We start from the raw sequence: 12,530 nt of genomic DNA, 5'->3' as shown, positions 1-12,530 counted from the left end.
TCTGGAAGAGGTAGTCTCTCAGAACATTTTAAAGGTTCTTAACCCGGGATCCACAGACTCCTTTATTTTCACAAGTCTAACTGAAATTTAGCATTTCTTTCAATCCTGAATGTAGACAACCAGCTATCATAGTATTGGAAGAACCTGTACTGTCATAAATAGATGACACAGATAAGAAAATGTAATGAGATGTTGTTAACATCTCCAAGCCCTTACTGAGGGCTTTCTTCCACCTCCCACAGGTACAATGCACTCTGCATTTGTTTCCCCCTGGTAGTGAGCTCTCAGCTACATCCTGAACAAATGACATGGAATTCTGATTGTGGAGGAGCATTTTTAGCTTCCTATTTCACACAGGCCACACACTATTAAAATACTTGCAGAATAATGTAGCAAGTCAAGCAAAATTTCACTTCCTAGAAAATGACAGTTTTTAACACTTCACAGATCAGCTTTTAGACTTTTCCAAAAGACATTTGAAGGACCTTAAAGGCACTGCAGCTCATCTTATGGGAAATAATGGTATGCCGAAATCATGAGTTAGAGTCAGCTCATCTCACTTGATTGCACCAGCCTTCCAGTCACCCTCCCCATCATGGTGTTGACCATCTTGGCCTCTCCAGATTGAGCAGCGACAACCCATAGGCCATAATGCCTTCACCTTGTTCAGCCTATGGGAAATAAGGTGGTATATACATCTTTGACTGCTTTTGCAAGACAGCCATAAGCAAAAAACTGAGAACCTCTTAGGTAAAAAGGGAGAGGTGAGCACCTGCTGAATGAGTACTCCAGAGAATTTTGCCCTGCCACTACATGTTCTTTGCTCTACATCCCTTTGAATGTTTTCTACTGTCTTTCATCAAGAATAAAAAATTAAAATTAAAAATTTTCTACATCTCCTTATCACCAGTAGCCTAAGAGAGAATTATCAACTCTGTAATTTTCACATTTGACAAACTTTATGCTTATGGGACTAAAATGCAGGGACATCAATTCCGTGTTGTTAAACCTCTTGGATTATATCTTCAACTGTGTTTTTAAATTCTTTGAGAAATATACACTTAAAAAGTATGATGAAAGCTGTGAGGCTTTTTGTACTCATTTTCATTGTGCATTTTCCCTTACAGGTTGGTAAAAGATGCTCCTTGGGATGAAGTCCCGCTTGCTCACTCCCTAGTTGGTTTTGCCACCGCCTATGACTTTTTGTACAACTACCTGAGCAAGATGCAACAGGAGAAGTTTCTTGAAGTGATTGCCAATGCCTCGGGATATATGTATGAAACGTCATACAGGAGAGGTTGGGGGTTTCAGTACCTGCACAATCATCAGCCCACCAACTGCATGGCTTTGCTCACAGGCAGCCTAGTTCTGATGAATCAAGGTGCGTGTGGACACAGCCAAGGGGGTGCCCGCGCGGACATCAGCCGTAGTTGCCATGTTACGAGCAATGCGTGTTTTGTAAATATTCTTAGGTAACATGTTCATACTTGGATCCTAACTGAGCCCTTGAGATGAAGTAATAACTGGGGTATCGCTTAGCTAGTTGAGAGATATCTCTTTACTAATTTTTGTTAGTTATATTAGCCTGCAGGGTTTTTAAATTTTTTTTTTGTTGTGGTAAAATACATACAATACAAAATTTGTTATTTGAACCACTCTCATGTGTACGATCAGTGATACTAATTACATTCATGATATTGTGCGACCGTTGTCAACATCCATTACCAAAACTTTGTCTTAACTCAGAACAGAAACTCTACACCCATTAAGCAATAATTCCCCATTCTCTCCCCACTCCCCCAGCCCCTGGCAATGTGTAATCTACATTCTGTCTTTCTGAGTTTGCTTACTCTAGATATTTCACTTAAGTGAAGTCATATTTAACTGTGGTCTCTGATTGTCCGAGACCATGTGCTTACAGCACATTTAGTGGCAAATTTCATTTTTCCAGTGAATTTTGATGGTGAAGACAGCCAGCCTAGATAAACCACGTTTTGCTTTTATAAATTCCATTTATCATTTGGAACAAATGTCCTAGGACACAGGTTTATCATAACACCACTATTCCTTTTTCTCTAAAGACTCAAAACAATCAACCTAGATCATTTAGGTCAAGATTGGAAGCAACTTTTGCAGAATGTATGGCTACTTTGCCTTAACACATTACGTAATTACTCATATTTCATTTTCTTTGTTCATATAATTCTGACTTAATCATAAGTCCTGTGGAGGTCTAAATGATTGAGTAGATTGTATTTAAGAAAAGCAATGTGAAAACCCACCATCAAACCATTTAATAAATCCCAAGGCCCATGAAAAGGTATCATCATGAAATGGTGGAAAGAATGCTGGAGTGAACTGGATCTCAGTCTGGGGTCTCCAGTTTTAATCTAGTGTAGTTTCATTTTATTAAAGAGATGTTAAATTCTTTAAGAGCAGGGATAGAACTTATTTATTCATTGTTCATGGGAGCTAAAATTCTTCTAAATAAATAAACAGGTGCCTAAAATACTAATTTGGATTGGGTTAAATATGTAGTTCTCCCAGGCTGGAGTTTTCATGTGCATTTATTTTCTGCTGAAAGTGATGGGTTGCTTTGAGATACACTCTTCTGGGGCCCCCATGTAAGCAATACATACATTTATAAGAAGATTGGGTGGCAGCAGGAAATAAATCTCTGGTCCTGCATCATCTCAGTGAATAACCAGACTTGTGGCCCTGCTTTTCATGGCACATTCACTCTAACTTCAGTAGCAATCCTGGCCAGGCTTCAGTAATTCCATGTTCTCCAGGCCAGACCATGTGGATAGCAACTGGAGTAGCTTAGAGTGCACCTGAAGCTTCCATTAGACTCATATAAAATCTCAGAAGTTGGAGAATTAGAATTGTCCCCCTCTGTTAACCCTATCTAAGACTTACTGCACAGGAGCCACAAGCATTATATGTAAGGAGTTTGCAAATCAGTTGAAAAAAGGAGAGATATGAAATGTTATTGTCCAATAGTTTTAACAGTACCAGGGAATGAAACAAGAGGCACCATGAAGAGACTTACAGTTAAATATCAAATAAGTGTACTATGTTTGAATTCAGGAGAACTCTTTTCTTGTAGATGATTGTGGGCAGGTTCATGATACTCTGAAGGATGGGTGGGGTTTGGAGAAGCTAGTAATAAAGAACATTCCAGGCAAGGGGTATAGATGGTGGAGAAACACAGGGCATAGCCTCAACAGCAACAATAGCAGTACCTTGTATTGACAGAGGATTTGCAGTTTGAAAAGTGTGTTGGTAAACATTGCCTCATATCTCCTGAACAGGGTTGTTCATCATAAAGAAATAAGGAAAATCAGGTCATGTGATATTCAGGGAACACTTGAGTAGCCAGCCTGATTTTAAGCATCACTGATATTAGTGTCTGGTTAGATATGGAGAACACATGAGAGAAAAATGAGGGTGATTGGAATTTTAAACCTGATCCATTGGAGAAAAGAAATTGAAAAGTAGCCAGAAGACTGGTTTGTCAGATGTGGAGCTGTGTAGACGAGCCAAGAGGTAGAGCCGGATCTGGGCCTGGGACCTTGGATTTAGACCCAGAATGGGTGGTGCCTGGGTCCCTGGAAGCCCCTTCTCCATCACACTGAGTAGGCTTTCTAGAGTGTTCAGTGCTCATAATGACACACCTGTCTGTGGGAGTGAGGCAGGAAGGCTCCACCCATGTTTGGAGGCAGTGAGCTTAATTTTACCCCCAGGGGCTCTGTGTTTTTTAAAACAAATCTGAAATCCAAAGATCTAGGTCCAGGTCAGAGTTCTGTTCATTTTTAATCATGTGCCAGAGATCTTGTTCAACATTTCTCATCCTCGATTTCTCATCTATAAAAATTGGGCAATAATGCCTAATCAGGTTGTTAAAAGGATTAAGTAAAATATGTTCGGTACTGAGTAAGTTATAAATGTTACAGAAATGGGAGGAGTTATTATTTTTACCTAAAACTCTAGTCTCATGAGAATTATAGAAAGCTAGCATGTCTGAGTCAAGATAATTTTATAAAATGTTTTAGACCTTTTATTTCCCATTGGGGAGACTAAAAAATGTGACAAGTTTGAAGAAGTGCTTGGACAGAATCCTGCAGCTCCTTGGTGGCACATTCAAGACTTGCAGCTGATTTTTCCATGCTTAGATTCTTCCCATTCTCTTGGTCTCTCCACTCTGCTGTGCCACCTCCTCAGATCCCACAGAATCTAAAAGCACATAAGTGATAACAGGTTGTCTTCTAAGGACAGTACAAATCGAAGACTCTTTGTTTAGCCTTTATAGTACCTGCAGCTTATTATGAATCTTGTAAAATAATGGTGAAAGTTATGTAAAGAGATACACTTTAAAAATATCTTCAACTAGTGTTTTTTAGGAAAATTGAATAAAAGTCGTAATATGCCAATCCTTTCTGGCAGATATAAAATGATGTGCAATTTGTGATCTTAGATGAGATATCCTTTCCATTTATTAAAGATCAGAAAATGACTGATACTCATTGAAAGGTTTATCTTCAGTTCATTAATAGACAATTTGTGTTCAGGAACTTCTTAACTGACATTATGAACCCATCACAAACCTGGATTAACAGGATGGTATTTACAGCAATGACAAGTGAGAGTTCAGCACAATGCAATTGGTTACAAAAACTAGTCCGATAACTCAGAGGGTTTTATTTGGCCATATTTTTGTTTTTGCTGTGCTAAGGCCTTTGCCATTGTTTCCCTGTGCTTTCATCCCTCAGGGTACCTTCAAGAGGCCTACTTGTGGACCAAGCAGGTTCTGAGCATCATGGAGAAATCTCTCGTCTTGCTCCGAGAGGTGACGGACGGCTCCCTCTATGAAGGAGTCGCGTACGGCAGCTACACCACTAGATCACTCTTCCAGTATATGTTTCTCGTTCAGAGGCACTTTGGCATCAACCACTTTGGTCATCCGTGGCTTAAACAACACTTTGCATTTATGTATAGAACCATCCTGCCAGGTTAGTGAGGAGTCAGAAGTGGGAAAACACAGAGCTGTTGTAATTCTTTCTGATTATGAAATGGGCTGGACTGAGAAAAGTTTTGAATGATATTGAGATTAAAGATATTAAAAAAATAATTGGAAGAAGAATTCAAGAGTTGCATATAGCTAGAACATTTGTGGAAGCTAACATGAGAATTTGTAATTTAGATATTGTAAAGCTTGTATTGTAAAGCATAGGGGATGAATATAATTTCTAGCCCCTCAGTACTTGTACTTTTGTACACATATAAACTTGGGTACATACACAAACTTATTTTCATGAAGCTAAACAAAATATAAACATTTATGCTTATATGGCAGTTTTCTTTTATGTGTGATCCCCAATCAATTCTATTTCATTTCTTGGTTTTTGGTTTCTTCTTCCAAATGGTACATACATAATTCAGAAAGAAAGATTACACCTGCCTATTTAAATCTGAACCTATTTAGACTGGAACTTTTCGTTATTTGGTTGAAATAGATAGTTTACAGAATGTATAGAAAAGTAACCAAAAAACCAACTGCTACAGAACTTCCAGTTCCTTGTTGCTTGCTGTGTAACTTAGCGAAAAAAAAAAAAAAGAAATATGTGATTTATGAGTTTATTCATTTCTATGAGAGTTTTATAACTTTACTTATTTCCAAAACAGGATCTAAGAGGTTAGTAAGAATTCAGGAGATAAACTTTTCAACAAAACGGCTCTGCCCCTCCCCGCAATGAAATGAAATTTTTAGATTGTGATTCTAGACCTGTAACAAAGAACCCAGTGTTTAAGTCTTTTTGCTCAGGTTGTATATACATAAACTGGATAGAATCCCCTTTATTGGATTAGTTATCGAAAAAAAATACTGCCAGGAAAAGATCCATCTTAAGATTTAGTTTAGGCTTACATTCAGAAACCTATTGCTTTACTGTTTTAGACATGCCAGAGAGGTCTGATTTGCAGTTCTCATCTTGGAAAACAAGGGCCATGTAAAAGAGGGATCTTTAAAAAATAGTCTCAGTGCTTTGTAATTTGAGCTGAGGCCTAATGGCTTGTATCTGTTGTGAACTGTGAATGTGACTACTTCCTAAGCTGGAAAAGACAATAAACACCTCTAAAAGGAAGAGTTATATAGTGTGTCAATTAATTTAACACACCTCTATTGCACGCCTATATGCCAGACACTGCACCAGGTAGGGCATTCAAAGATGAATGAAACTCATCCTCTGCTTGCCAAGGAATGACACATTAGTAGAGGATTATGAAAATTATGTTATAATATTTACTTGGAAGAGCATTTACTAAAGTGTTAGAAACAAAATCATTAGCTGTAAATTACATGATTGCAGTCAAAGATTGTATTTTAAAAAAGGATTCCATGTTAAGGAGGTCTGTTCTCAAATACTATTTCTCTTTTTTTCTCTACAGTTGATATTCTAGTAATGATTATTCCTCTCTGGCCCATTCTTCTCTTGTTCATAGTCAATGCTAACTGCTTTTATTTTCCTTCCCTCTTCCGGTGATGATACTTGGCTTTTGATCCTCACACATTCTCTCTTTTCTTTAATGTATAGCAGTATCAACTGGCAGGATCTTCTTTGAGAATTGTTAACTTTTGTTCCTATGGAAACTCAGTTTCCCCTCAGAACCTTACATACAACGTAACTTCTATTTGATGAAATGCCAAATTGAGGCACCTTATGTTACTAACTTGGCCTAGGATGCAGGGCCAGTTGGTGGGAGAGTTAGCACCCGTTCCAGGTTCGTGAACTCCCCATGCAGAAGAGGGTAGCTCGTGTAAATATGTAAATGTGCTGTATGTAAAGACGTAAGAAGCATGGACATTGGCAAATGAGGAAGTGGGCAATACACATAAGCATTTATAGGTGCGACACTTTTCACTACCAATGGCAAGCTGCCACATACAAAATACAATCTTGCACACAAGAATCCCGAACACCTTCACGGGGATTCTGATTAATCCGTCTGAGGGAGAACATGGGCATCTAGTTTTTATTTCTTTTTATCTAAGGCACACAGTGGATTCTAATTTGCAACCAGTTTTACAAATCATTGTTTAAACATTGATAGGGGTATGCAGTGGAAACTTCTCAATTCTTTCAAACGTTCCTCCCCAGGGTTTCAAAGAACGGTGGCCATTGCAGACTCAAATTACAACTGGTTTTATGGTCCAGAAAGCCAATTAGTGTTCCTGGATAAATTTGTCATGCGTAACGGCAGTGGTAACTGGCTGGCTGACCGAATCAGGAGGAACCGCGTGATGGAAGGTCCAGGGACGCCATCCAAAGGGCAGCGCTGGTGCACTCTTCACACGGAATTTCTCTGGTAGGACCCAGTGGGCTAGCGTTCAAGCGTGTGGTCTGCAGGCGGCACCGTTCGTGCCATGTGCTAGTTTTTTGGCATTAAAAAATAACTGATCTAAAGTACACTTCTACCCCTTCTCCATGTCATCTAAGGACTTGCAGCTTGAATTCAATTCATATCACATACAGTGTTTGAAACTCTGTTAGAAACATTTCCTTATATTAAAGATACAATTACTGTTCGTAGTTTTTGTTCTCTTGTATTAGAGATTTCCTAGGCTCACACTGTGGTAAGCGTGTTTTGATTTACATCCTTTTTGAAATCATATGAAGGAAAACCACAAAAGTTAGACTGGCTTATTCTGATTATCGCACCAAGAAAAAAAAAAAAAAAAGCTTTGTTTTGATAAATGGAGCATTTATAATCTTCCAATTGCAAAACTGTTGATAAATTTTCAAAACTGTTTAAAAGTGTTTGACAACATACAACAGCTTCACTTTGATAATAAAAGAACCGTATAATTTTTTTGCCTTAATCTCTTAAGCCCAGAAGGAGAAGCTTGTCTCCTTTTTAAGTGCTGCCAAATATGTTGTTGGCATCCAATAAGATAAAATCAAAATTACAGGGACTGGTTAATCATTAATCCTTGATGACTTTTCAAGCTATTGGAATTTTCATTCAACTCCAAATTAAGCTTTCTATGGTTTGACTCCTTTTTTCAAAATTGAAGGAATCAAGAAGAGAAAAAAACACTTCTGTTAAAGTGGTGACTATAATTTAACCAATGTTTCTGAACTATTTTCAGAGATGAACTAAATGTATTGGTATGCAACCATTCCTGAGTTCTTTTAGGGATGTGGAATAATTCATAGTGCTCAATTTACCTATAAATAAGCAACCAAAAGTTTTACAACACTGACTCTAGGAGTCAGGTTAATGCTGACTCTAACTTGGTTCAACATCTTCCTTTACAGGAATATGCAAACTGACCGAAAACTAAGGGGAAAATGACCAATTCAGTTTGGGTCTGGATTTTTAGAAATCATAATAATTAAGCCAACATTATGCTAGACAAAAGTCGAGACACAATTTCTGATGTCCTGAAACTGAGACTAATACAATAGATGAAACAGCCAAAATCAAGCACCAATAAAATTAACTCTACTATAGGTAATATATTCACTTTAGAAAAAAGTATATAAGAGATAATAGTACCTTTATTTGCCTTTCTTCCCCTGAGCCGCAAATGATATCAACCTGTCAAGTCATAAAAATAATCATCTCTGTTGTTAATTTTGGAGCATTTCTGATTTAAAAACCTATGTTCTTGATCACTGGAAATGTGGCATTCATTATGATATCACTTTGATAATAAACATAAATAATTTTGATAATAAAATAAAAATTTTTAGGGGAAAAATATGCTATACCCCAATTTCAGTATTAGTTACTACAGAACAATACTTCATTACAACTCAAGGCTCATTAGAGTCCAGGTCCTAACATGGGGTTCCCTAAAATAGGAGCCCCTTAACTCGAATTTTGGATGAAGTGCTTAAATCTATGAATGCCAGCAGTTTGGGTGGCAGCTCTGAAATTGGACCTTCTTTACTTGTGGTGATTAGAAGCAGAAACCATTTCAGGCTCAAACCCAAGGCTCACAGGTCATAAAGATAATACTCCTTTCCCTGGCATCAAGTGTTTCCCCCTAAGCATGCTGATTATCTGCGGGTGTTTTCAGAACGGTCCCTAATACAATCTGTACTGCCATTGGTCTGGGGGGCATTTGTATATAGTTTCTTCCAGCCATATTGCCATGTGGCATCATTTTTCTATTTTTGATGAGTTATTTTCACATCTGTCAGAAAACCATTTAATTTTTTTAAATTATTCCATTCAGGTATGATGCAAGCTTGAAATCTGTTCCTCCTCCGGATTTTGGCACCCCTACATTGCATTATTTTGAAGACTGGGGTGTTGTGACTTATGGAAGTGCACTACCTGCAGAGATCAATAGGTCTTTCCTTTCCTTCAAGTCAGGAAAACTTGGGGGACGTGCAATATATGACATTGTCCACAGAAACAAATACAAAGACTGGATCAAAGGCTGGAGAAATTTTAATGCAGGGCATGAACATCCTGATCAAAACTCATTTACCTTTGCTCCCAATGGTGTGCCTTTCATTACTGAGGCTCTTTACGGGCCCAAGTATACCTTCTTCAACAACGTTTTGATGTTTTCCCCAGCTGTGTCCAAGAGCTGCTTTTCTCCCTGGGAGGGTCAGGTCACAGAAGACTGCTCATCAAAATGGTCTAAATACAAGCATGACCTGGCAGCTAGTTGTCAAGGCAGAGTGGTTGCAGCGCTGGAAAAAAACGGAGTGGTTTTCATCCGAGGAGAAGGTGTGGGAGCTTATAACCCCCAGCTCAATCTCAAGAACGTTCAGAGGAATCTGATCCTCCTGCATCCACAGCTTCTTCTCCTTGTGGACCAAATACATGTGGGAGAGGAAAGCCCCCTGGAGACAGCCGCAAGCTTCTTCCACAATGTGGATGTTCCTTTTGAGGAGACAGTGGTAGATGGAGTCCATGGAGCTTTCATCAGGCAGCAAGATGGTCTCTATAAAATGTACTGGATGGATGATACTGGCTACAGTGAGAAAGCAACCTTTGCTTCAGTGACATACCCTCGGGGCTATCCCTACAATGGGACAAACTATGTGAATGTCACCATGCACCTCCGAAGTCCCATCACCAGGGCAGCTTACCTTTTCATAGGGCCATCTGTAGATGTTCAGAGCTTCAGTATCCATGGAGACTCTCAGCAACTGGATGTGTTTGTAGCCACCAGTGAACATGCCTATGCAACCTACCTTTGGACAGGTGAGATCACAGGACAGTCTGCTTTTGCACAGGTCATTGCAGATCGTCAGAAAATTCTGTTTGACCAGAGCTCAGCTATCAAGAGCACCACTATCCCTGAGGTGAAGAATTATGCTGCAATTGTGGAACAGAACCTGCAGCGTTTTAAGCCAGTGTTCCAGCTGCTGGAGAAGCAGATCCTGTCCCGAGTCCGCAACACAGCCAGCTTTAGGAAGACTGCTGAGCGCCTGCTGCGATTTTCAGATAAGAGACAGACTGAGGAGGCCATCGACAGGATTTTTGCCATATCCCAGCAGCAGCAGCAAAGCAAGTCAAAAAAGAACCGGAGGGCAGGCAAACGGTATAAATTTGTGGATGCTGTTCCTGATATTTTTGCACAGATTGAAGTCAATGAGAAAAAGATTCGACAGAAAGCTCAGATTTTGGCACAGAATGAACTGCCCATAGATGAAGATGAAGAAATGAAAGACCTTTTAGATTTTGCAGATATAACATATGAGAAACACAAAAATGGTGGCTTGGTGAAAAGCCAGTTTGGACAGGCACAGATGGTGATAACTACTCGCAGCAGAGCCCCCTCACTATCTGCTTCGTATACCAGGCTGTTCCTGATTCTGAACATTGCTATTTTCTTTGTCATGTTGGCAATGCAATTGACTTATTTCCAGAGGGCCCAGAGCTTACATGGCCAAAGATGTCTTTATGCAGTCCTGCTAATAGATAGCTGTATTTTATTGTGGTTGTACTCGTCTTGTTCCCAGTCACAGTGTTAGCACTGATGCTCTATGTTGCTTATCATTTTGTGATCACAAGAGTCTATGCAAAAAAAAAAAAATTTTTTTTTCCTTTGCCCTAAGTTGTTTCTGGGTTTTTTTCCCCCTCAAATTCGTTTTAACAAGTTAAGGGGAAGATGTTTTCAGACAAGGAAGCAGGGACATGGTGAAGTCATGTTTGGAGCAGGCAAAGAATTTATCAAAGGATTAAGAGTTCGTTCAGTTGTTCCATGGTGTTTCTGGAAGTGTTTTGCTTTGCTATTTTAACAGTCTGTGTAATACTACTTGTAGAAGAAACGAAAAGTCTGGCATTAAGTAATATTTTTTTCTTAAGAGAAACAAAGATTTACATGGAATTGAGTTTGGTTAATATTAATTTAATGCTACTTAGTAATTTTCAGATACTATTTTATGAAAAAGACTAAAGCACACAATCTGAGAAATACAATTATTTTTTAATGTCATAGTCATGTTGAAAACTAATGGTTGATAAGTCCTGATTATGGTGGAATCCGCTTCCTTGGAAAAGCAGTGCTTTAAAAGTGAACAGCAGGGTCAGATTATTGACTTGCTGTTCAGATAACATAATAAAAATAATGGCAAAAGACCATTAAAAACTTAAAATATTTTTCCAGTAGAAAACAGTTATTTAGGAATGAATATTTCCTTGATTATGGCCATCTCGGCACACCTATGGTTGATTACTTTTATCCATTCATTGGTTGTTCAATAAGTAAAACAACTACAGATAACTTAGTTTTGTATTTTCTTTACATGGAAAACTGTTGTAGACCCATTGACTAAACAATAAACAATAAAATATTTTGTATCCTGAAGGTGGGTTGCAATACCAAAGAAGATGAGGAAGCTAAAATTTGGAAATGATTTTTATATTTTTTTATTAAAAAAAAACTTTCTTCAAGTTTATTTTGCTAAATAAACTGATCCTACTTGTGATTTTTCTAGAGTGTTTTCTCCTTTGTTACATGACATTCAAAGTGTATTTTACTTTTTCCGAACCCTTTGAAGAGATGTTTATTTGGATATGTACTAATCAAATTTATAAAGCAGTGTTTGAAACAAAACAAGTAATTTCTCTGCTTACTTTGCCTTTTTCTTGTTTGAACATATTTTAGACATTTAAAACAAAAACAGACTTTTGATATTTACGTAACATCAAACTTAAAAACATAGCATTTCCATAGTTATTTTCAATCAAGTCCTCAGGAGGTAACGGTGTATTCCACAGTTTATTCTTCAGCATAAGAAACTCATACACTTAAAAGGAACAAAAGAGTAAATAATCTTACACTGAGCATATTTGAATCTTCTATATATTTCTCCCTTGAAAAGAGAAAATATGTTCAGCTCAAGTTTTGAAAGTAAGGATATATTTACTAATTTATAGGTCTAAAGTAATAATGATGGTCTTCCCGTCTTTTTTTGTTCTTAGAAATAATCGCATGTAACAAAGACCACAAACACAAAGAAGCCATTATGGGCACTTTTTGCAGTTCCAGTTTTGAACCT

At 38.1% G+C, this 12,530-nt stretch overlaps 1 protein-coding gene across 5 annotated transcripts in view; it reads left to right on the top strand.

Annotated features, from left to right (window-relative positions):
* DSE (dermatan sulfate epimerase) overlaps positions 1-11,962 on the top strand; it is a 49,660-nt gene extending 37,698 nt beyond the window's left edge. For all 5 annotated transcript variants that reach the window (XM_037842158.1, XM_037842156.1, XM_037842159.1 and 2 more), the window contains 4 exons: positions 1,128-1,381; positions 4,773-5,012; positions 7,158-7,365; positions 9,245-11,962. In XM_037842158.1, the coding sequence (XP_037698086.1) occupies positions 1,128-1,381; positions 4,773-5,012; positions 7,158-7,365; positions 9,245-11,000 (2,458 nt within the window). In that variant the 3' untranslated portion in view covers positions 11,001-11,962. The remainder of the gene's footprint in view (positions 1-1,127; positions 1,382-4,772; positions 5,013-7,157; positions 7,366-9,244) is intronic.
* The last annotated feature ends 568 nt before the right edge of the window (positions 11,963-12,530 follow it).

Source organism: Choloepus didactylus, chromosome 7 (assembly GCF_015220235.1).
Source record: "Choloepus didactylus isolate mChoDid1 chromosome 7, mChoDid1.pri, whole genome shotgun sequence".
In the NCBI taxonomy this organism is placed as follows: domain Eukaryota; kingdom Metazoa; phylum Chordata; class Mammalia; order Pilosa; family Megalonychidae; genus Choloepus; species Choloepus didactylus.
The sequence above is the reverse complement of the archived record's forward strand: the minus strand, read 5'-3'. Positions and strand labels throughout refer to the sequence as shown.